The 26749-nt window shown below is 39.0% G+C and overlaps 1 protein-coding gene across 3 annotated transcripts in view; it reads right to left on the bottom strand.

The window, feature by feature from the left end:
- Positions 1-26749, bottom strand: part of DOCK4 (dedicator of cytokinesis 4) — a 468492-nt gene that overhangs the window by 214626 nt on the left and 227117 nt on the right. For all 3 annotated transcript variants that reach the window (XM_040260165.1, XM_040260167.1, XM_040260166.1), the window contains exons 9-12: positions 9818-9899; positions 9005-9065; positions 4690-4822; positions 648-736 (exon numbers count right to left, since the gene is read on the bottom strand). In XM_040260165.1, the coding sequence (XP_040116099.1) occupies positions 648-736; positions 4690-4822; positions 9005-9065; positions 9818-9899 (365 nt within the window). The remainder of the gene's footprint in view (positions 1-647; positions 737-4689; positions 4823-9004; positions 9066-9817; positions 9900-26749) is intronic.

Genomic DNA, 26749 nt, shown 5'->3' with positions numbered 1-26749 from the left:
GAATCTGCCTGCAATGCAGGAGACCCGGGTTTGATTCCTGGATCGGGAAGATCCCCTGGAGAATGGAAAGGCTACCCACTTCAGTATTCTAGGCTAGAGAATTCCATGAACTGTACAGTCCATGGGGTCTCAAAGAGTTGGACACAATTGAGTGATTTAAACCACTCAGTGATTTAAACTACTTGTATTATACATAACTTATAATGCTATATTATATTACAGCTCCCGCTGTAGAATATGCATATGCTTTTCTCTATATAATACTACAGCTATAGGCAGAGAAGTATGTTTTTCTTGGATCTTATTGACAAAAATTTCTGTTCATCAAACCTGTTCCACACAACTGTCATGAACTGAGGCATATTTGTCATTTGGTTTTCAGCAATCAGCAACAACCTGGAGATCCCAAGACTAGAGAATAAACTCAGATACTCTACCTTCACTCAAACCAGAAAAGAATGTATCTTTTAGAGTTATAGCTATAAACCTATCATACAATAAGGAGACATCCCAGCATGCTGACCGAGCACTTTTAGGGAGTGAGTAGAGAGAAAAACAAAGGGCTGAAAATTTTCTTCTTCACAGACAAATAAAACAAAGCCACTGAAATGAAAAGTGTAGGGAGTCAGACAGACCCATATACTTACCTGCATTGGAGCCGGTCAAATTATAACGCGCATTCAACTTCTTGATGATATTCTCATGGATTTGGTACCACTCACTCTCTGTATTACACCTGTGAAATCAAGGCCACTCTGTTAAGCTTTGATGACGCATGAGACGACCTTCCTACACACCTGCCCCTTTTCATATAACCACTGTAATGTACTTCCTTAAACCTCCCTGCAGTTCTCAACACAGAGAACATGGCTTGGCTTAGCTGCCCCAAGATAAGCAGGAATGACCATATCTGGTCAAGCATGACCAACTACTTCATGAAGTGGCTGCGATGAACAGTTCAGGTTATGAGAAGCTCAGAGAACAATGCATACAGTAGAAGGAAGTACAGGCTAAGACTCTGACTCCCTGGATTTGGATCCTCACTATTAACTGAGCTATGTTCTTTGGGTGAGTTAATTATTCTGTGCCTTGATCTGTTTATTTGTGAAATGGGGGTAATATACTAGAACACTGAACAAGCTTGGGTTTCGGATAATCCCTGGCAAAAAGTAAATGCTCAGGAAATGTTATTTCTCGTTATTGAATCTCCATCACTTGGTCATGATATAATAGGCTAGCATCAAAATGCAACTGAGGTTAACAAAACTTGCACTAGCAAAAACCTGGTGGGATTTACTGAAGGATAATTAAGGTAACTCTTCTGGATTTTCTACTTCTAGGCCAAAAGGCATTTCTCCATCTCTCACTCTGACAGCCATCTGTACCCTAGTCTTTCAGCTCTTGTCTTTCACCAGCTCATGCTAGAGTTCACCTAGGAGACTCTGAAGATTCTTGAGAACTGGATCTGGGACTAGAGATACCTGTGTTCCCCTCAGTACTTTGAACACCGTAGGTGCTTGAAAAAAATACCGGCTACATGAATGACTGAATGGATATCCCTCTGACTGTTTTTACTCCTGATGATTTGTTAGTATCTGGGTCTACTCTATTCTTACTGCTGAGACTCCCCCAGTTAGGTTGGGGAGACTCTCCTTCATCTGAATGCATTTGTAAATTCATTCAAATCTTTCACTAGCAACAAAGGCTCTCTCCCAAAGGTCCTGACCAGCAAAGATTCTGTAACTATCAATCAAAATATTCCACCCTATAGAGACTTCTTCCTTCTGATCTCACCTGTAGCCAATAATTCACAATGTGCTTACATATTTATTTATTTCACCGCCATAAGCTGTTCCAGGATGAACTTGATAGAGGATATTTTTGAACCAGTTAACGGTAGGATAGCAAGTAAGAGCACTGACACTGAGAAGGCTAGAAAATTAAGATGAAATAAAACCATTCCACTTGTCCAGCTGTAAGATACCAAATTGCCATTTAGTACACCCTGCTCCTAGTTTTCTTAGTTCAGCTCAGTGGGGAAAGAAGAAAGATAGCTTGCTTCCTATTAAATAGTTAAGGGACTCCAGAATTCATGCTTTTAACCTACGAAACTCCAAATAAAATAAAAGCTCCTGAAGTATATGACTGAAATATCTTCCAGGCTCAGACGAGGTATTTCTTGCTATTCTCTGTTTGAGTCCCAGTTTGGGCTAAGGATTTGGTCACCTTAACAAATACAAATTTCTTCCAAATTGTTTCTCTAACAGTCACTCCTCTAAAATGTTTTAATAAATTCTAGTTTCTTTTTCATCTACAATAACTGTTTTGACTATCTAGCATTCATCCTGGAATGGATTCATAAATTGCTGAACTGTGATTTTTAAGGGACCTCTCTTGCATCAAGAATAACCCCAAACCTTATTTGACATTTATGAAAAAACAGACAATAACAACTGCAAAGAGCAGTACAACTTAATTTTAGGAGAATGAGTATCTCCCACAGAACTGGAATTCATGGGTCTTCCTTGGCTGGTTGCATAATCAAGAGGGATGCAAGCCACTCCAGGTCCCCCAGTTTTCCCATTGACAAGATAACTCTAACACTTCCTACGCATACCCGGAAAGATCACTCAAAGAAACAAAGAGATTGCATTTGTGAAAAGTTTTAGTTTTTCTTAAAAAGCACGGTCACCTAACAGCATCACTGTCACATCACTAGACAGTGGTGTGAAATAACACCCTGAAACGTATGACCTGGTAACATGAGAGCTCAGGTTCTGAGTTAGGCAGTCCTGACTTCACAGCTGGTTCCTGTTCTGATTAGTCAGGGGCTTTTGGGTGCTATTCAGCCTCTCTGTCCCCTTATGTGGAAAACAAAGACAACAGCATCTGCTTCATGAGTCTGTCATGAAAATAAAGTGACAAGACACATGCAAAGTGCTTATTAACATGGTTCCTTGCACACAGTAAGCACAAAGTAAATGGTGGCTATTATCACTAGTATTGTTGCAATTAAATTATGTCTTACAGTCACCAGTAAAATTTAGAAAGGGGATTATACTGGATTTATGCTCCACCATGGGATAAAAGAGGAGCATGCTTTACTACCTAGTAGTATCACCAAAAGTCTTCAAGTTTAGTATCAAGGTCACAGATTTTATCACTCTTAAAAGAGACAAAGAGAGTTTCTAGCCCTAAACCATAGGCTATAAGTGAATCTTTGTCAACTGATTAGCAAACATGTGGTGCAGATCCCAGGGCCTCTGGGTAGAAGATGAATAAATCCAAGAAACCCTGCAGCTGTTGTCAAAAAGCAACCTGATGTATATGTCCCACAGAGAGTGGGCCACTTGGGTCCCCTCCACATATGGAAAAACCATTGGCACACGTTGCAAGAGCCGGAACAGATAACTAAAGGAAGCTCACTCACAGAGGAGGTCAGTAGTGTGGTCCTCAAATCAGGAATGTGGATCCCAGATCCCCCATCCCCCGGTACATCTGCTCTGAGGATGACACTTGGTGTCATCTCTCCATTTTCAGACCTATGGGGAGGTGCTCAGGGAAGGGCAATCAAAAATCATGTGCCTTTTTAAAAACTTAGGATGTGGAATACATTAAGTGGATTTTCTTCGTGGAATGTTCAAACTGAACTGTATCTGCTGCCACTGACCCTCAAAAGATGCATAAACCACATTCGGAGGATCTTATTTGGAAATAGGGTTTTTACACAGATAATCAAGTTAAAATTAGGTTGTTTAGGGTGGGTCCTAACCCGATATAACTAACTAGGCCCATATAAAAAGGGGAAATGTGGTTACAGAAACAGACACACACACCTGGAGAAAGTCATGTGATGATAAAGGCATACATCAGGTCATGCATCTACAGGACACCAGAAACCAGGAGAGAAAAGCAGGGAACAGAATCCCCCTCACAGCGCTCAGAAAGACTCAGCGCAGCCAACACTGTGATCTGGAAACGTGGCTTCCATTCCAGTGAGGCCATAAATGTCTGTGGCTTAAGCCTCCCTGTTTCTGGTGCTTTGTTAGGGACGCCCTCAAATGGGCTTCCCTGGTGGCTCAGCAGTAAAGAATCCTCCTGCTATGTGGGAGACCTGGGTTCCATCTCTGAGCTGAGAAGATCCCGTGCAAGAGCAGATGGCAACCCACTCCAGTACTCTGGCCTGGGAAATCTCATGGACAGAGGACCCTGGCGGAATATAGTCCATGGGGTTGCAAAGCGTCAGATACGACTTAGCGACTAAACCACCACATAATAAACTAATAATACATAAAGTAAGAGGGGAATCACCCAACCTGAACTTCCTTTTTCTTAATTCTAATTAGTTTATATTCAAAACTATTTCTGTTTTCCAAGAACAAATGAACTTTCTGAGGGTAAAGATATAACAGGCTTTAAATTCTTGGGATTTAAATGCAGTGGATGGTCCACCCAGTGGGTAAGCTATCTGTTCTTTTTGGTTCTCAATTTCATAATCCTCTGAAAGGCAAATGATGATTTGTAGGCTCAACTGTAGTAGGCCTAGAGATTATTAAGTTTTTGAGGAATGGCTCATAAACTCTGCTCATCCCTGGCTCTTCCATTACCCACAGAAAGCAGGATTCACCACATAGGATTCCCATGTACCCCCTTGCCCACCCCAGCCCACATCATGTGCAAGCTTCTTACATGTACACTTTCAGGATGAGGTCATCTTTCGTCTCTCCAGTCAGCAGGTCAGCAATGCTAAGAACTGCACAGCCAAAGGGTCGCCGGTATTGGACACTGCAGGCATTCTTTTTTTCTCCTGCCCCCATTCGACCTGTTCAATTAAAAAGCACACCTAGTTCAAGGAGCCATTTGATTAATACAGCTTAAGATGAGACACATACAGCTATAACATAAGCCATATGAAATGTAATGGGTGATGGTAAAGACATAGATTTGGGGCAACGGTTGCCTCTATTCTGAACTGTCCCCTCAGACCACATAGTTGAGTAGCCTTGGGCACGCAGTGCAAACTCTGGCCATTGGCTGTTACCTATAAAACATGAAGACTGAAGCTGAGCCCATGTGTGGGTACCCTTTCTGAAGCATTCATGAAGGCACCCCAGGAGAATCGCCTCCAAAAAGACAGTAGGGGTACCTATTTCATTTTCTACTTGTAAGATTCTCCATGTTTCAAAAAATGATTTCAAACATTTCACCTCTGAAAAGAAGTGATTTGAGCTTACCTGACGGTATAGCAAGTAAGCACAGGTGAGCAAAGGAGCATGTTCTTTCCAGACTCGTACACAGGCTGAGATCTCCAGGGATCCTTTTTTAACTCTGACATGGTTTCTACTTGTTTAAATTGTTAGACATTTAAAAATCTGTGGTTGAGATACTGTTTTAATTTATTGTTGCATTTAATTACCAATGGGTTATTTTGAAAACTGAAAGCAAAAAGCACACTGTAGCTGAAGCATAACAAGCTAACGTGAGGAGAAATAATGAAAAAAGTCTGTCAGTCTGTTTCCAGATGCTAGGGAACAGATCTGTACGTTGTTTCCATCTGACTGAAGTCCTCCTACAGCATGTCTGCATGGCTCTAGTACTTTCCAAATCCAATGCTAAATAGAAAAAAGGAAAGGAATGGCAGTATTCAATTTGGCTTTCATTCTTCAGTAATAAAGGAAAACTGCCCCTCTGATATATCAACTTCAGAGTAATATTTATAAATAGAAGCTGGAATACCACTTAATGGTGGTAAAAAACCACAGGAAAAAAAAAAAAAAGAAGAAGAGGACTTCCAACATAATGAAAAGGATTTTTCCCTTTTGAAGTCCCTTTTGAATAATTAATGTGTGATTGCCTTGAAAAGTTCTTTCTTGGATGATGTTTCATTTTCATTGGTATATTACTAGTATATTGATTAACAGGCCTAAGGATAATAAGAATGCTGATTTACAATGGAATCATGTACTAGACTCAACACTATAAAAAGAGCTGAGAGGACTCCTCTGAGATCAGGGACCGGTGTTTACCATGTGACATGCATGGGTCTGGAGAGTCATTAGGTATTACCATGTAGGTTCAGGGTTTCCCAGGTGGTGCAGTGGTAAGGAATTCACCTGCCAATGTAGGAGACGCAAGAAATGTGGGTACGATCCCTGGGTCAGAAAGATCCCCAGGAGGAGGAAATGGCAACCCACTCCAGTCTTCTTGCCTGGAGAATCCCACGGGCAGAGGAGCCTGGCGGGCTGCAATCCATGGGGTTGCAGAGAGTCAGCTACAACTGAGAGCATATGCAGGCAGCACAGGGGGCCCTGTAGGTACAGGCTTATTAGCAGGGTGAATACGTAAACCTGACTTCTGTGAATTCAAGAATACTAAGCAAAACAAGGATAATAAGTGTAATGAAGGCTGTAGTAGGACTAATAATTATTAGGGCAAAGGTTGTTCCTCCAATTACATGAGTTAGTAGCTGTCCAGCTGTAATATTAGCTGTTAGTCATATAGCTAGGGCTACTGGTTGGGTGAATATGCAAAGAGTTTCAATAATTACAAATATACTGGTAAGAGGAATGGGTATTCCCTATGGTAGAAAATACATTAGAGATGCTTTTGTTTTATAGCGAAAGCCTATAGTGATTGTTCACGATAAAAAAGGGATAAATATACCTAAAATCATGAAAAGTTGTGTGGTGGGTATAAACGAATGTGGTAAAAGACCAACTAAGTTTGTTGGGGTGATAAATAAGCAATATAAGTATTTCTGTTCAGGTCTGCTGTTAATAGTTATGAATGGCCATTATCTGTTCTGTCGCAAGTTGAAATCACTGCTAAATAGAAATCATGCAGTTATTTATGAATCTAGTGTGGGGAAACTCTTTCTCTTTATTTCCTCCTCTTCTTTCTGATCAAAGACCAGACCTCGAATTCCAGGGCAGGTGCTGTTACTCCAGCTCTTGGCAGCCAGTGCAGGTCAGTGTGCCCTTTTCTGATTAAGTCTATGCAAGGAATATTCTAGAAAAAGTTCTTACTCTTTCTATAATAATTTTTCTATTCGTCCCTGATAGACAAGGATCTTCCACTCCTTCATTTCACTGAAGCAGATTAAATCTTAACTTTTCTGAGTTCCTTACCTTCATTATTACTGGACTGATCATCAGGGAAGTTTTTGCAGTAATGTCAATATAGAATTAATTTGCTCAAAGATTAGGGAATGAAGGTAGGTAATTTAGGATTCATGCAGTCCATGGGGTCGCTAAGAGTTGGACACGACTGAGCAACTTCACTTTCACTTTTCACTTTCATGCATTGGAGAAGGCAATGGCAACCCACTCCAGTGTTCTTGCCTGGAGAGTCCCAGGGACCGGGGAGCCTGGTGGGCTGCCGTCTATGGGGTCGCACAGAGTCGGACACGACTGAAGCGACTTAGCAGCAGCATTCATTCTAATGACTTAATGATCATAAATAGCTTAGCAAAATATACAGCCACTAATCAAATGTCAGGTATTTGAAAGGCAGCACTGTGATGGGTAATGCTATGCAGTCGTTTCCTCAGCTGTATCCTGGGAGTGAAGGACAGAGATATCCAGCCCATGGGCAAGCAAGACATGTGATCATTTTCTACCACCAAAAGCCTATAGATACTTTTCTAAAAGTTCTGAAAGCTAAAGTGGTTTACGTTTTATCTCAACCTTGTAGAGGATTATGTTCAAACTGTATCCATGTTTACATGAAGATATCCAAAATCACATTTTACATTAACAATTGCTGTGAAAATTTTGAATAAATTAAAAAAAAACCCACAAAGAATTCCATAAACTGCACCCCTGCCATCCTGGGCACAGACAGAGGCTCTATCTCATAAATACACAGAAACACGCATTACAACTTTGCCAGTTTTAAAAGACTCTTTCCAATTTCTACACCCCATACTCATGTATAAAAAGAAAAGTAAAACCAAAGACAGTTCATTTATTTATTTATTTATACTGTCCCTCAAATATGAAAAGAAGATGAAATTAAATGGGTTTTTCAGAACAGACTTTTATGAGGAAAAAATGCTTAGAAAATCTTTGTTGAAACACAGTTTATAGTCTCACTCAATGCAAAATGGGGTCATCATGTGTATAAAATAAAAAAACATAAAAAAAAAAAACCACCATGCAAGACTGCATGGTGAGATATTACTATTCTGCAGAAGTTTTCCTCAGCAAGTCAGAGGGGAAGCCAATTCTCAGTATCAGTTGGTTAGCTTTCCTAGAGAAATAACTTAGGTTCCACCATGTATTTCCTCTGCCATAAAATGCCTGCTTTTGGAGGTCTTATATGCGTAAATGTAGTGACCATATTTTGGTTTTCATGTGCAAGGGCATCATAGAGCACTGAAAGTGTGTTCTGCAAGAGGTTAGTAAGTGTTACATTATATAAGTGTTTCCACAGTCAATCAAATCTGGTGAAAGCTAGAGTCAACAAAGTTAGAGGAGCAACTTTATTCTTCCCTGTAGGATTTCTCAAGACTCTTTAATAAGCTGATGAAATTATACAAGTGAAAAATATATATACAGCATTCAATTTTCCATAGCCTTTTTCTTATAGCACCTTGTCTATAATAATGTTCTGCAGCCTTCCACACTTTGGGAAATGCCAGTTGGTGTAAAGTTTTCATAAATGTATAGAAAATCCAGCTCCTAAAAGTTTAATGTATGCTGTTAACAGAAGTTAGAATTTGAGTAGACAAATACCAAGGGTATGAATCCAACATTTTTAGAAAGTCCAATAAAACAAAACAAAATGCAGCAAACTAACTAATGACTTATATGGAGAGAGAACAATCTCTATTTACGGCAGTGTGAGAGTCCGGGGAGACCAGAATCCCAAATTCTGCGAATCCTGGATTCAGATCTTGCTTGGACTTCTTTTTGATCCAGACAGCACATAAATCACAAGTACACAGAAACCTCTCAGCAATTCTCCCCGTCATGCTCCTGTCACACCAATGTGTCATACCTACCGATTCGGATAATGTGCACAGTGATATAGATGTCCTTTCTGAGCTCGCTGCTACCCAAATCCTACCGAAAAACAAAGTCTGGTCATTGTAGAACTCATCCTTTAGGCAGAAACACTTGAAGGGATAGCACATTGTTTGAACAAATAACAGAAGAAAGACAAATATGAGCATTCTTGATGGATTTTTTTTGGAGCAGAAGCACATAATTCAAATCCTGTTCTAAAAATAACACTGTGATCAATATATATATAAGCCTACAGATATCAAATAAGACTTAAAAAAGAAAAGCCCATTCTTTTTTCAGTCTCTAGCTCACTCATTCTTTAAATATTTCTTAAATACATACTAAATACCACGTGCCACTCTGAGCCCTGTCACACTGGGCTTCAGCCATAAAGAACAGGCTCTCATACACACTGAAGGGACAAAGGTGTGATCGTGAATGCCGGCATTCAGATTTCAGGGCATTATTGTAATTTACACTCTTCCCTAGTGGCTCAGACAGCAAACAACCTCCTGCAATGCAGGAGATCCGGGTTTGATCCTTGTGTCAGGAGGATCCCCTGGAGGAGCAAATGGCAACCTACTCCAGTATTCTTGTCTAGGAAATCCCATGGACAGCAGAGCCTGACAGGCAAAGAGTCAGATACCACTGAGCAACTAACACTTTCATACCACTTTCACTGTAATTCATGTGTTATTTACAAAGTTTCAGGAAATCTACTGTGTTCTCTCATAATAACTTACTTCTCTTAAATAAGATAAAGTACTTAATAAAGAATCTGCCTCCTTGATAAAACAAGATCCACTTACCACAAAGAGAGAGCAGTGCCGTTCTGGTTTATCTGGGGCTTTGGGAAGCCCGTTTCTATTTAGCCTCAAGAAAAATCTCTCACTACAAGAGAAAAGAAGTTGAATATTTTTAGAATTAATTAATATTTAAGGACTCGTCACCTTTCTAGCTGCTCTTTGTCCTAAGGGTTAAACTCAAAATTTTTTAGGCTTTTCACTGATATCAAAACTGTGTATATAAATTAGAAGAGTATCCAAGACAGTAAACATTTGCTTCACTTCTGACAAAGCTGGCAAAGCGGAATGTGTAAAAGCAGAAAACATACATATACAAACAAAAAAAAATTAACTTTTAGAAAGTTTCCATATCCATGAAATCATCACTATTACTTTAAAAAGTAGAAACAAGGACACCAAAAGGAAAAAATCTGACTTAACACGTTCCGTGTATTTGCACCTAAAATTATTTTTCATGCTTTGCATCACAGTATTTACTTCACATGATACATGAACATTATTCCGAGTGCTAACAATCCATTAGAAGGCTTAGTATTTTATGCTCTTATCAACCTAATCCAAAACACAAAAAGAGAGACCAGGTAGTGAAACCTGAATATTCTTTGGTCCACAAAGGAATAGAAGACCTTACAATGCCTGCAGAACTTGCAGTTGAAATTGAAGCAACACCTGGATTTAAATACAAATAATGCTGTTGATCAGCCACAAATTCAAGTCATTTCAAGGTAATGTGTTACAATATTTATATTTAAAAAAAATGAGTATCACCTCTGCCCCCACATTAATGTACCAGCTACCACAAGCTTCTGAATTTCAATATCCTGGTTCCCAGGATAGAATCAAATGGCTAGCTGCCTCAGGCAGAGAACACACAGTTAACATCTCCAAAATGTGAAATTAGCAAGTGGCGTGGCCTTGGTCAGTAGCTTCCTTCAGTCTAGGGATCAAGCAGAGAAAGGGAGAGTAGAGCATTAGGAAGGCTCAGACCCTTCCAAGTCCCCATGCATATTCATCACTTGGTTCTTGCCATAAATAATGGTGCTGTCTTCCAAACTCTCCCTTCTCCCCTATAGGGGGAGAAATGAGAACCATAATCAGATCTCTAAGGAAGCATATGGTTTTAAATTTATGGCTGTTTTGGAACATTTTTATTCTCTTTTGCCATCTAAATCAAGACAGATATATTTAACAGGTTCAATTACCTGGCTCACCCTGTCCTTTTTTAATGACTATCCCTGATCTTCCACACAACAAAGGGCAAGCAATACACATGTCTATGGGGTTACTTTCTGCACCTATTACCTATGTGTTATTCCACAGAGCAGTGGCTGATGAAATCAGATGAAGAAAATGCTGCAAGGATTCTCAAATGAAGCATACGAAGTTCCCATATAATTCTGAGGCAGAGGCTGGAAATGACAGATTCTACCAAGATTGCAGAGTTAAATTAATCTTATTCAATTGTCATTTACTATAATTCATAGCAAAGGACTGCAAGCTCACCTCAGAGTGGAAGAATATTCACTATTATCTCAAATTTAAGATGCACTAAAAGGAAATGTACAAAAATTCATATTGGGGAAAAATGAATTACACTTTAAAATAATCATAGCATTAGGTGATACTACTTCTTTAAGAAAACACTATTTTTTATTTGCGAATGGGCGCTCTGCTAAGGACTTTACATGGATTAACCCCTTTTATCCTCACAATGCCCTTGGTAAGTTGGTACTCTTATTATGTCATTTTATAGTTGGGAAAACTAAGAAATAGTAAATAGTTTTGTCCAAGATCACAGAGCTGATGTGTGACTGGGTAGGAATTCTATGCCACATAATACCTACCTTCATTGGAATGCTATAAAATAAATTCTTTCTCTGCTTCACAGAATCACTGAGCATATTTACAGAATATTGAGATACGGAAGAAGTCATTCATCTCTAAGGGACACCCACTGACCCGGGCAAGCCTGGTATTGGGCTAAACTTGATTTAGTAGGTTTCAAAGCCAGCCCTGGTTTGAAAGTGTTCCTTGGTAAATTTGGTAATGAAGGATTCTTAGAAAAATGATTTTGGAAATAAATTTTACTAAATAAATGTGAAGCTTCAGAAAGACTTAAGTATTTGGTTTTAGTTGGTCAAAACTCCTAAGTTTAAGACCAGCATTTGGTTTTGCTTCTTGGCCAGCATTTACTGACATATTTACTGATTATATTGTAGCCCCAAATGAAAGCAGTGGGATCATTTTGCCCTCTTCTGATTATAGACAGCATGCTCTATTCTATATTTTTGAGGTGCATTTATGTCTGAGCCTCCTCTTTATCCAGACTAAAACATTTGAAACAAATGCCACTTTATCTTCTAAAAGATCAGTCAAAATGATAAATAACAATAATATTAATTACAAAAGTCAATACAGCATTCCACATATTGAGACCTTAACTTTATTTATTTATTTATTTATTTTAGACCTTAACTTTAATGATGATATAAAATACTATTTTATATTCACAAATTTTATCAATATTTTGGTGAAATGTTTTCTAAAGCATTCCATTTCAGGGATTCCTTTTGCTCTGTCACTATTTTAATTTCACTAGTCTAGACAGAATCCTGATTATGCAAGTATTATATCATATCCTGTTTCAGAAAGAATATCAATATTTACTAAGCCATATCCCTTAACTTAAGCATGCCTTCTTTCTAAAAATAGACTGAAGATGGGTACTACGGAGAAAAAAGTCATGTGCAATTTTCTTAAAACAGACTTCTAAGAGGGGAAAAAACTCTCTTATGGTCAATTAAATAAAATCTTTTTTATTTATCTGGTGACAAGTTGTTGGTGTACAAATTCAATCTCTTTCAGCTTTGGTGATAGAGCAACCACTTAATTGGCAAATAGTTTCAGAAGAAAAAAAAAAAAAGAACCATAGCAACACATTTCAGAATCTTTGAATTACAAATAAATACCCACCCACATGCTGACGAGGTGGTATTAGTGTTAAAGAACCTGTCACCCATCTGCAAGAGAAGTGGGTTCAGTCCTTGGGTCGGGAATATACCCTGGAGGAGGGCATAGTAACTCTCTCCAGTTTTCTTGCCTGGAGAATCCATGGACAGAGGAGGTCACAAAGAGTCAGACAGGACTGAGCAATAAACACTTTCACTCTTTCACACACTCACACACATTTGGAGAATGCCAACATGTTGTCTTGAAGGCCAGGGAAGAAACTAAATAAGTCAGTGGCATTCCACTATGGCACATCTGAAATTCTCTCAAAAACTTTTGTGGCGACCCACAAAGATATTTTCAACTTTCTACAGTTGAGTCAAAGAGTGGCAACTCTGATCAGAAAGCAAAATTAGTTTTTGTCAATTTAAAAAGTGTCCTATTACCAGCCTGGAAGAGAAGGGGAGGTTGGGAGAGAATGGATACATGTATATGTATGGCTGAGTCCCTTTGCTGTTTACCTGCAACTACCACAATATTGTTAATTGGCTATACTCCAAGAAAATACAAAGTTTAAAAACAAAGCAAAAAAAGTGTTCTATTATAAGATGTGCATACTTACTATTTCCATTCCCAGATATCAGCTAATGATTTGGTACCTTCTAGGTATTTAAAGACTGAACAAATACAATCTTTTAGGAAAAAAATACAAATTATTGGGTAGCAACGTTCGCTCTCTTCTATATAACATCTTTTACACTTCATGGTAGCGAAATACGTGAAATTCTCCAGGGACATATCAATCAATGGCACCTTACCATCAGATATAAGAGTCACCTAATTAACTTCAAGGCCACTCTATATTCTAGTTCATGCCATGTAACTCTGTCCACCATGCACATTCTAGGTCTTTATTATAACAATTATATTGTAATGGAAGTATCTATGGTGACATATTTGTAAATGGGAATGCCTCCTTCTTCATCATCAATGAATTCGCACATAGAACACGTTCAGCACTGAAGAAATGGGATTTGATATTATTACTAGCAGAGAAAAATCATCATTTGACTTCCCATTACAGTGCTGTGTGCTCCCAGAGGAAATTTCACTGCCAGAGAAATTTAGTGTCCACCTAAATTCCTTGTGTGAGCCATTATCAATCATTGTGTGATAAATCAACAAGGGTAAATAGTGTCTTTGGAAATAAATAATGAAAATCACAATTATTTATTATTTATAATGTGTCTTCTTCTAAAAAGGATTTGAGAAAACCAAGATAGTGAAGTAACAGTGGGCATAATCATCCCCAGATATCCCAGGGAAAAATAGTACAACTCAAAATATACCCCATCCTGGTGTATATACACTTTACATGGATTTTCTCTAAGTTTCACAATCACCCTATAAGGGAGGAACCCCTCCCATCCCCATTTTACAAATGAGAAAGCTGGAGCTTGGAGATACTGGGTAAGTTGGCCAAAGTTGCACGATCAGTCAAGGATGGAGCCAAGAAATTAATTTCCAGGGTCTGATTCCAAAGTCTCGGGTCTTAACCACAAAGCTATCTTCATGAGAACAGAACACCTCCTAACAGACACAAAAAGAGCAAGTCTAACCATATCATGTGAACTCAGGGTTTTTATTGTGAATATGTACAATAAAATAAAAAAAATTATTAAAAAACACATGAAGCCAGACAAAAATAAAGCCACAAACTTATCTGTGTTTAGGGAGTTTATGTCTATTTCAATAGCATAGTTGGTAGAAAAGTTCTTACCAATGATGCAAATAATGTGGGTGGCACAGCAGAGATCTGAAGACCCTAATGGCTTCTCTTCTCAGCAGGATAAGATGCTCCTTTCTTCCCACTCCTCCTTCTAACACACAGAAACAGCTGTCCTTCTAATGGCCCTACCTAGGGTCTTGGAGGCCTTCTGGACAGATGTGGGAGGGTCCTCCCAGCTTTCTGAGTCATCATATCAAGTGGCTCTCCGATACAGCATTCCTAGGACTATCATTTGCTTTCATAGACCAATGTACCCATAGTTAGGGATGACCAGCATCAGGCACATTTTTGTATTTCTCTATATGGACTTTTGTTTATAACTCTATAGCTCCCCTCTCATAAGAAGCAATGTACCTATAGTTAGGAATGCCTAGTGGTTTAATGAAAGTTGATCCAAATGAAAGTGGTTTGTGAAAGTTACACAATGTATAGCTACCTAGTGGTTTAATGTTACACAACATATACTTTATACAATAATTTATGATGATAATATATTAAGGTTGAACTCTGATTAACCCATAAAAACTGAAAGAATACTTTCAAAATCATTTTGGACAGTTAAAACACTGAAATAAATTTATGTTCTCCAAAAGCAACAGTAACAAAAGAGAGAAAACACTTGGATGGTTGTGTTCTGGTACACAAACTGGAAAAAGAACTATCTGGTTCTGTTGTGTTTATACTTTATAGAGGGCTTCCCTGGTGGCTCAGCAGTAAAGAATCCATCTGCGATGCAGGAGACACAGGTGTCATCCCTGGGTTGGGAAGAGCCCTGGAGGAGGTCACAGCAGCGCATTCCAGTATTCCTGCCTGGAGAATCCCATGGACAGAGGTGCCTGCCAGGCTACAGTCCATGGGGTTGCAGAGTCAGATACAACTGAAGCAACTGAGCACACAGGCATGCATGTTTTATAAAACAGCTGCACCAAAAAAATACCCCATGTAGCATCTTTGAAAGAACCAAGTTCCTTGTCTTAAATGTAACTATGCTGTGTGTGAGGAAAATTACTATTTATTGTACACTGAGTAGTCATGCAGGGAGATGTGCCAAGAGCCAAGGAGGAAACATTCGGAGCAAGAAGATGGAAGGAGAAGAGGAAGGAGAAAGGCTCTGCTGAGCTCACTCTAGGGCCTCTCCCAAGAAGGCCATAGTATACGATAGCTGTTGATCTCCGTGCTTCTATTTCACTGTTTCTCCTGCATTTTCTCAAATGCTTTCTGACTGACTAACATTCTAAGCTGCTTCCAACCACCTGCACAAGGAACTGTTACTGTGTTCTCTCCTAGGACACGTGGCAAAGGACAACCCAAGGAGCATTCTAAATAGTCCCAGTACCAGGAGCTGGTACTGCCACTGACCAGGCAAGATAGCCTAGGGAAGTGAAGGGAAAGTGCGCTAGCTGCCCTGGGGTGGCCACTGGACCAAAAGTTTCAGTGTTCACCATGGCACCGAAGAAAGGACTCTCGTCCAGGCCATCTCGTAATGTGGGTGTGCACAACATTCCCCTGGGGAGCTGTAGAAAGCCCAGGTCCCAGCCTGGGGATCTTGACTTACTGTACTATGGATCTAAAAGCTCCTTGAATGTTTAAAAGCACAGTCACAGTTAACGGCCACAGTTTTGACCCAAATGCTTAAGCCCTAATGAGTCAGAATTGCTGACTGTCCTTTATGACCATCACATACACCAGGAAACAGGCAACACACGCCCAATATGTTCAGGTCAACGACTTCTCCCCTTTCGTCTCCCAACATATGACGGATGCAAACAAAGTGTTTCCTTGTCAATAAATAAAACCAGCTCCTCAAGCAAGTCTTCCTAGACAAAGCTATTAATATGCTTTCTAATTTTAAAAGTAAAGCAACACAAGGGTCATGAGCTCTTCTAACTAAAGGGAAATGAAACAAGAAGGATCATTGATACCAGGATTTCCACATCAGTTTACGTAAAGAGCAGACAGATTCTGAGTTTTCTTTTTTAATATTACTGTCCAAACCCAGATTCATTTGACAAATATTTGAAGTTGAAGGACTAAGCAATCAACTAAAGGGATGCTTTGTAAGGACAATAAAGGATTTTGTTTTAGTTTAACAATGAAAGGGAAGATATTTTTTAAATTATAGTCAATTCTATAGCCAATGCTGAACACCACGGTGATTCTTTCTTACTACTTAGAATGATTTAAAACCATTTCATGATTTTTTTTTTTTCAGTGTATAAAGCTAGTTGAATCAGAACTCTTTTTAGGAAGGTAAAGCTCAAAAAAGGAATGCGGTTTAAAGTTACAAATAAGTGATGTACAGACCACCGCAGACCAACATACAGACCAATGAATGAAAGAAAAGATTTGGATCAACTGTTGATTTGACAAAATCCATAATGGCAATAAGTTCTAAAAAGTTGATGTTCTAAAAATCCCATTGTTGAATTCAAGTAAAATCCTTAGAAACAGCTTAACTGTTCAATTGAGCAACTCAGGAAAATACTTGCTTGTGTCTATCTCTAAGATAGAGAACTCATTAAGAATTTCAGTAGAAAAAAGTTCCTCAGAGAGGCAACTAAAAGAAGGTGATGATGCGGTCTGGTCAACAGAACCAGGGAATGTGAAATAAGAAAGCTTGTTTATAGGCAGAATGCCGCATGCTTATTCTTGGAATTTTCATTAATTTGATTATGGTAAACACCGTATCTATGACATTTCATGAGGGAGGAATTGCTCTAATTATATATACAGTAATTATTTTGACCTTTCTAACAATGGTTCTTTGTTAGGGAAAGTATCTATAATAAGGAATCTTGAAAGTAAGCGAACCTGAGCTCTTTATAACTACTCTGGGTTGAAGCATGCAGTCCTTTGCAAAGGTAAAGGAAACCTTCATGAAAACAGAATAAATAATAAAAATCCAAGTAATTCAAGGCCTGCAAAAACAGCAAGTAAAATGTCTTTCATATATCTATCATCTCAAAAATATGTCCTAAGTTTAAAATGAAATAAGCCAAAATGAAATGTCCTTTTCAACAGCTTACTGATACTGACAGATTCTTTATATTCATTATAACTTTGAAAAATGAAAACATATGGTGGTCACCAAAGGGCAAAGGATAGGGAAGGGGAGGGATAAATTAGAGTACAGGATTAACAGATGTATACCATTATATATAAAAATAGATAAATAATAAAGATTTGCTACAAAGCACAGGGAACTATAATAATTTATAATGGAAAAGAATCTGAGAAAAATATACGTATGTAACAGAATCAACTTACTGTACATCTGAAACTAATACAATGTTGTAAATCAACTACAATCAAAAAAATTACCAACTATACTTCATCATTAAATACTATTTATTAACTAGATGATGCATGCAATTGGACTTTCTAAAGGTCAAATGCTTTTTCTTTTTAACCAGGGAGCTACAAGGCCTCCACATTGATATGCAAATATTCATGTGTATGAGAATAAGTATATTATTTTCTGAAGAGCTCTACAGTGTTCATAAGTTGGAAAGTGCACTGAGAAGTTTAGGAAGCATTGCTCTAGACACCACAAGTATTTTTTTTTTTTTAAATGAAAATAGCATATTGATTACCATGCACAGAGAAACTAGCGTTTAAAAATATTTCTTGACTTCAAGTTTAATAGTCTTTTGAAGATCAACAGAATGTAAGTTTTGGGAGGGCAAGAATTTTTAAATTTTTTATTCATTGATGTGTCCCCAGTGTCCAGATCAGTGCCTGGCTCTGAGAAGGAGACCAGTAATTGTTTGCTGAATGAATGAAGATCAGTGATTCAACAACAATAGCACGTAATCTCTGACACTCAACAGAAATAAGATGCAGTCTCTGTTTAGCTTTTTTGTCAAAGATCTCCAAATGGAAGTACTTAGAAGATGCTACACAGATTTTCCTCAGTTTATAGTGTTATGTCCTGATAAACCCACTCAGCTTCAATAGAGTACTATAGCTCACATGGTTAGCCCAGAGAAAGATCAAAATTCCAAGTACAGTTTCCAATGAATGTTCATTGCTTTAACGTTCATCACTGTAAAGTCAAAAAAATGCTATTGAACCACTGTAAGTCGAGGACAGTCTATAAATTTATCTGCCAGCTTTCATTTACTTTTTTTTTTCTAGAACAGATTTTGCAAATGATGCTCCCGTAGAGACATATCTAAGAGCATAGCTCTGATTAACACAAGAGAACATGAAACAAAACTATTGACTTTTCTGATGCACTCAACCTTGAGTTCTCTCTCTTATCAAGAAACACATCCTCACTGGAGTGGAAGGAAAACAGCAAAAATTAAGACAATAATGACATGATCTTTTCATACTTTGCCTCAACAATAGTGAGAGATTTGTAAATTACTTTTAACTGGATTAATGCCCAGCCTGTGTAGGGCATTCTTCAAGGTTCTGCGAACAGAGACAACAAGAAGGTAGCCTTATCTTCAAAAAAGGAACTAACTAGGGCCATATCATGAACAATTCTTTTGTTGGTGTTGAATCACTTACAAAACAAATGTCAGTGAAGAGCAAAGAAGTCCTGGCGAGGTGGTAAGCATGATTTAGTTGGTAGCGAATTTAGGGAAACTAAATTAATCTGAACTCCCTCTAGGCAGCAGACACAGGGCAGAGGAGGAAAGACATAGCTGATCAGAATCCTGGTGAAAAGAACAGCAATCTGGTCATCCTTTAAAACACAGGAATGTGGGTTAAATCTGATCAATTTCTAAAACATTGCATGAAGTACCATGAAACAAATAAGCTGCACAGTGTCTGGAGCTAAAGGGGATGAGAAAGTCAATCTAAATCCACTTATTCTATGAGTTTTCAGTTTTCTACCCTTTAAAATTCCAGTCACTTTTTCTTATAACAACGTAATAATTTACAGTTTCAAAAATAACTGGAATTGTGTGGCTCTTAAAATTCTACAGAGAAAAACAGTGGATCACTTCTACGCTGCGTGTTCTTGCAGCATGAACATAGTTATTTGTTTCTTTTGTTTTAATTTACATCCTCCTCCTGGTCCCTTTCTGAAAATCTCTCCTATTAACATCACTACACCTCTAAAGCAATATTTTTTTGTATGCAACATAATGTGACCAAAGAATCTGATTAACTTCAAAGTGACAACAATCTCAATTTTTGTGCACCTGCTGGAAGAATCAAATGATGAAGATGTGGGAGAGTGGAAAGCACTCATGCCTTTAAACAGGAGGCCCGAGGGAAGGTCACTGTGGGGTCAGTGATGTACAGACACCCACAGAGAAATCTGTGCCAGCACGTCTAGACACAGCAGGAAGCACGCTGGGCCGTATGGAATGGTTGATGTTGCCACAATCCAAAGAGGACCTCTGAACGCCTTCTTCTATTTGTGTTCTCAGTCATGCTCCCTGCACGCATGGCCAGTCAGAAAATTTCCCCTCCATTATTGCTTTACTTTGGGGAGGTTACAATTTCCAGTTAATTTTATAACATAAAACTATAAAAAGAGACCTACACCAACCATCTTTCTACATTCCAAACAACAAATGCTCCTAATTTATATAAAAACATAGATGCTGAATTTGTCTGATCACACTATAATAAGTTGTAAATGAGGTATGAAATGAGAAATTCTAGCCCAGTGCTCGAAGAATTAAAAAATCACATGTGCTCTCTTAACTGTGTTATGTACTATAATATAGACACAAAAATATTAGCATTTTTTTCTAAGAGGAGACTAAATAACTATTCTCTCCAACAGCTGTAAGGGCTTGAAAAAATTTCCCAGTACCTAAGTCTTTTCAAAAGAAGCCTGAGTTCTTTAATTTTCTCTTAAAAATGAAAAGCTTTTAGATGGTGTCAACCTCCGAAGAGGCCAACTAGAAGTTATGGTTGTAATTTCTTTAGTTCTCCCCTCATTGTGCTAGATTCCCATTCTCAGTTTTATCCAAATGTGATGTGTCAGGCTCCAGCTCCACCACCTGATAGCTCTTTCCTGAGCACACCTGGCAAAAGGTAGCTAACTCGGGAGCCAGGAGTCACCACCGATTTCAGACATCTCTCCTGCAGGGGCCTTCCTGAACTCGGTGATTCCATTATTCATCAGTAACTCACTTCCTATCACATTTTTGCTCAAAGGACACTGACCTTGTTTGTGCAGTTCACTTTCAGCCCTGAACTCCCTTCCCTTCTCTTTCCTGCTCTCCAACAGCAGTTCATCTTGTTCCTCCACTTTTCTTATAAAAGGTCAAGGCTACAGACCCAGGCCCTCTTTTCCATTTCAACATCTGAAACCCATTTCACTGCCCTCCCTTCCTCCCACATTAGCAGAAGCAGCAACCTTCCTCTTTCTCAAAATACATTTCTTCATGTGTGTCCTGCATCCCTTCTGCCATCTGCTCCAGAAGTCACCTGAGTCCCCAGCAGGGTCTCATGCTACTGGCAGCCCACCGCTACTGCTATGACTGTAAGACAAGTGAATGAATGAACAAGGAAGTGGCGAGAAGTAACACGCTATTCACCTACATGTAGAAATTCCTCACCTTTGGGAAGACAAACCTCTATTATTATCATCTTTAAAATTTATTTTATTGAACTATAATTGATATATGATGTGTTAATTTCTGCTGTATAAGCAAAGTGACTAGGTTATACATATATATATATATACATATATATATATATACACACACACATATACATACATTCTTTTTCATATTCTTTTCCATTATGCTTTATCACAGTATACTGATTTTAGTTCCCTGTGCTATACAGGAGGACCTTGTTGTTTTGGAAAAACCTCTATCAATTCAGAGTTTCTGGGAACTTGATCCTTATATTGACATAGGATTTTGCTCAAGCATATAAGGTGTTTCCTCTCACAGAACATTCATCTTCTAAAATTCGCCTATTTTATATATGAGTCAGACTGTATACTTGAAAGACAACATTACTATATTTGTTACTATAATACTGAATGTCCTAGACCTTCAGAAAACATTCTGTTAAGTTCTGCCAAATACAATATCAAAAATATTATTGTCAGTTCATAGGAATCCAGGAATATTATTCAAAGCAGAATGGAATCCAAACCATGTATGGGGCTAGCGACTAGATCAGATTAATAAATCTATCATCTTTCAAAGAAACTGAAAAAAAGGACTGCCTTCACTGCTTTACTGTTTGTATGCATAAAAAGTTGACAATTTTAAGGAGGTAATTCATTAATCACACACACTATATGCTAAAAGGTAAACCAAGCACCTACAGATCTTATGCACAGGAAATTCACAACCATTCAATTCTGCCACATTGCTCCACCTATTTCTCTTTGTTCCTTCTTTCTTCTCCTTTTTCTTTCTCCCTTTCTTCCTTCTCCCTTTTTTGTTCTTTATTTTTTTCTGTTGCTAAAGTATTTAAAACCAAATCATATCCCTGGATGCCGTTCTACATGTTTACTAGTCCCTCTAAATCTTATGCAACTATAATAACATACACCTTAAAATTAATAATAATTACTTAAAATATATGACTTCTTTAAGAATTCAAGACCAAACACGACATATCATTTCTGGATATGTTAAAGTGCATTTCCTAGCTTTTTCTTTTGTTTTGGTTTAAATCATCATAGCTTATAATTACTGACCAATGACCCAGTGTCAAGCATTAGACTAAGAGAAGTATATGCATTATCTCATGTAATCCTGAAACAATTCCATGAGACAAGTACTATTCTTATCCTCACTTAGCAGACAACCTACAACCATAAGAGACATGAATTCATTTGCTCAGGCCGACGGAGCTACTGAATGACAGTGTGGGTCCTCTGACTACAGAGTCTGACCACTTATGTACTATAGAACGGTACCTATAAGATACAAGACATACATCTTGAGTATGGAGAGAATTTCAGATATATTTCATAGTCCAGAATTGGGTCATGTAAAAAAAAACTGCGAGCTAGGACATGGAAGCAACCTAGATGTTCATCAACAGATGAATGGATAAAGAAGTTATGGTGTGTGTGTGTATGTGTGTATAAATATATATATATAATGAAATGTTCAGTTCAGTCGCTCAGTGGTGTCCGACTCTTTGCGACCCCATGAATTAAAGCACGCCAGGCCTCCCTGTCCATCACCAACTCCCGGAGTTCACTCAAACTCACATCCATTGAGTCGGTGATGCCATCCAGCCATCTCATCCTCTGTCGTCCCCTTCTACTCCTGCCCTCAACCCCTCCCAGCATCAGAGTCTTTTCCAATGAGTCAACTCTTCGCATGAGGTGGCCAAAGTACTGGAGCTTCAGCTTCAGCATCATTCCTTCCAAAGAAATCCCAGGACTGATCTCTTTGCAGTCCAAGGGACTCTCTAGAGTCCTCTCCAACACCACAGTTCAAAAGCATCAATTCTTCAGTGCTAAGCTTTCTTCACAGTCCAACACTCACATCCATACATGACTACTGGAAAAACCATAGCCTTGACTAGACGGACCTTTGTTGGCAAAGTAATGTCTCTAATTTTGAATATACTATCTAGGTTGGTCATAACTTTCCTTCCAAGGAGTAAGCGTCTTTTAATTTCATGGCTGCAATCACAATCTGCAGTGATTTTAGAGCCCCCCAAAATAAAGTCAGCCACTGTTTCCACTGTTTCCCCATCTATTTCCCATGAAGTGATGGGACCAGATGCCATGATCCTAGTTTTCTGAATGTTGAGCTTTAAGCCAACTTTTTCACTCTCCACTTTCACTTTCATCGAGGCTTTTTAGTTCCTCTTCACTTTCTGCCATAACTCAGCCATAAAAAGGAAAGCATTTGAGTCAGTTCTAGTGAGGTGGATGAAACTAGAGCCTATTAAGCAGAATGAATTTAGTCAGAAAGAGAAAAACAAATATCATACAATTACACATATATATATCGGAGAAGGCAATGACAACCCACTCCAGTACTCTTGCCTAGAAAATCCCATGGACGGAGGAGCCTGGTAGGCTGCAGTCCACGAGGTCGCTAAGAGTCAGACATGACTGAGCAACTTCACTTTCACTTTTCACTTTCATGCATTGGAGAAGGAAATGGCAACCCACTCCAGTGTTCTTGCCTGGAGAATCCCAGGGACGGGGCAGCCTGGTGGGCTCTCGTCTATGGGGTTGCGCAGAGTCGGACACGACTGAAGCGACTTAGCAGCAGCAGCAGCAATACATATATATGGAATCTAGAAAGATGCTACTGATGAACCTATCTGCAGGGCAGCAATGCAGACACAGACATAGAAAAGACTTGTGGACATAGCTGGGGAAGGAGAGGGGTGGGACAAATTGAGAGAATAGCATAGAAACATACACATTACCATAGGTAAAACAGACAGCAAGTGGGGAATTTGCTGCATGACTCAGGGATCGCAAGCCAGCGCTCTGTGCCAACCTAGAGGGGTGGGGTGGGAGGTAGGAGGGAGGCTCAAGAGGACGGGGATGTATCTACATCTAGGCTGTTGATGTATAGCAGAAACCAACACCATAGTGTAAAGCAATTATCCTCCAATTAAAAATAAAAGAAATCTGTGCCTCACCAATAATATTCACCACTTTTTCTTAAATGACAGACTTGAGTATACTGAAAGAGAAGGTAGTTTTAGGCAATATAAAATTCACACAGAAATGAAGCATTTAATGAAAATGGAGAGTTTAACTATGTGATGGTAGAAAAAACATAAAGCTGTAGTCAAGTAAGTAAGTAAGGCACCAGCAAGAAAGTCAACTTTATCTGAACTTAATTACTATGAAAAGACTTTTTGTATTTAATCACCAGGATAAGGCTTTTTTAGAAGCACTACTCTGCTGCTATTTTCTCAAATAAAAGCCCATGCCAGCAGTTTGCCCACACAAGCAGACCTATAATAAGCTGAGAACCCATTGGCGGCACTTAGTAGTAGGAATGTTAGTTGCTCAGTTGTGCCCAACTCTCTGCAATCCCATGGACTGTAGCCTGCTAGGTTCCTCTGTCCATGGGATTCTGCAGGCAAGATTAGTATAGTGGGTTGCCCTTCTCTAGGGGATCGTCCCAACCTAGGGATAAAACCTGGGTCTCCTACACTGAGGGCGGATTCTTCAACATTTGAGCCTTCACTTAGGTCATATTAAATATATTCTGTGATAAGAATGAAATACAGTAACAGATTAGCCTTAAAACTTAGAATACAGCCGTAACCAAAGTAGCAAAACTTATATGGGAAACAGTCAACAAAAGGACTATATCATTTTCACTAGCCCATGTAACTTACACTCTGTTGTAGATTAACTGACATATTAATAGGTAAATAGGGCTTCCCTGGTGGCTCAGATGGGCAAAGTCAACTGAAAGCCTTCTGAAAGGATTCATCATTCAAGAAGCCATTAAGAACACTTGTGCTTCATGGGAAGATGTCAAAATAACATTAACAGGAGCTTGGAAGAAGTTGATCCAATCCTTATGTGTGAGTTTGAGGAATTCAAAACCTCAGTGGAGATAGTAGTTGTACATGTGGTAGCAATAATAGCAAGAGAACTGGAATTAGAAGTGGAGCCTGAAGATGTGACTAAATTGCCACAATCTCACATTTAAACCTTGAATGGATGAGAAGTTGCTTCTTAAGGATGAGCAACAAAAGTGGTTTCTTGAGATGACATCTACTTCTGGTGAAGATGCTGTGAAGATGGTTGAAATGATAACAAAGGATCTAGAATATGATATAAACGTAGTTGATAAGGCAGAGTTTGAAAGGGTTGACTCCCACTTTGGAAAGAAGCTCTGCTGTGGGTGAAAGACTATAAGACAGCATTGCATACTATAGAGAGATCAATCATGTAAAAAAACCGAGTTAACGAATAGAGCAAATTTCACTGCTATCTTAGGTGAAGAAATTGCCACAGCCACCCAAGCCTTCACTAACCACGATCCAGATCAATCACTAGCCATCAATATCAAAAAAAGATAGTTCAGTTCAGTTCATTTCAGTTGCTCAGCCGTGTCTGACTCTTTGCGACCCCATGAATCACAGCACGCCAGGCCTCCCTGTCCATCACCAACTCCCAGAGTTCACCCAAACTCATGTGCATCGAGTCGGGGATGCCATCCAGCCATTCCATCCTCTGTGGTCCCCTTCTCCTCCTGCCCCCAATCCCTCTTTGCATGAGTCAACTCTTTGTGTGAGGTGGCCAAAGTATTGGAGTTTCAGCTTTAGCATCAGTCCTTCCAATGAACACCCAGGGCTGATCTCCTTCAGAATGGACTGGTTGGATCTCCTTGCAGTCCAAGGGACTCTCAAGAGTCTTCTCCAACACCACAGTTCAAAAGCATCAATTCTTCCACACTCAGCTTTCTTCACAGTCCAACTCTCACATCCATACATGACTAATGGAAAAACCCATAGCCTTGACTAGATGGACCTTTGTTGACAAAGTAATGTCTCTGCTTCTTAATATGCTATCTAGGTTGGTCATAACTTTCCTTCTAAGGAGTAAGCGTCTTTTAATTTCATGGCTGCAGTCACCATCTGCAGTGATTCTGGAGCCCAAAAAAAAAAAAGTCTGACACTGTTTCCACTGTTTCCTCATCTATTTCCCATGAAGTGATGGGACCAGAACCATGATGCCATGATTCAGTTTTCTGAATCTCGAGCTTTAAGCCAATTTTTTCACTCTCCACTTTCACGTTCATCAGCAGGCTCTTTAGTTCTTCCTCACTTTCTGCCATAAGGGTGGTGTCATCTGCATATCTGAGGTGATTGATATTTCTCCCAGCAATCTTGTTTCTAGCTTGTGCTTCATCCAGCCCAGCGTTTCTCATGATGTACTCTGCATAAAAGTTAAATAAGCAGGGTGACAATATACAGCCTTGACATACTCCTTTTCCTATTTGGAACCAGTCTGTTGTTCCATGTCCAGTTCTAACTGCTGCTTCCTGACCTGCATACAGGTTTCTCATGAGGCAGGTCAGGTGCTCTGGTATTCCCATCTCTTTCAGAATTTTCCACAGTTTATTGTGATCCACACAGTCAAAGGCTTTGACATAGTCAATAAAGCAGAAACAGATGTTTTTCTGGAACTCTCTTGCTTTTTCAATGATCCAGCAGATGTCGGCAATTTGATCTCTGGTTCCTCTGCCTTTTCTAAAACCAGCTTGAACATCTGGAAGTTCACGGTTCACGTATTGTAGAAGCCTGGCTTGGAG

This window comes from Oryx dammah, unplaced genomic scaffold, assembly GCF_014754425.2.
Source record: "Oryx dammah isolate SB20612 unplaced genomic scaffold, SCBI_Odam_1.1 HiC_scaffold_18, whole genome shotgun sequence".
In the NCBI taxonomy this organism is placed as follows: Eukaryota; Metazoa; Chordata; class Mammalia; order Artiodactyla; family Bovidae; genus Oryx; species Oryx dammah.
The sequence above is the reverse complement of the archived record's forward strand: the minus strand, read 5'-3'. Positions and strand labels throughout refer to the sequence as shown.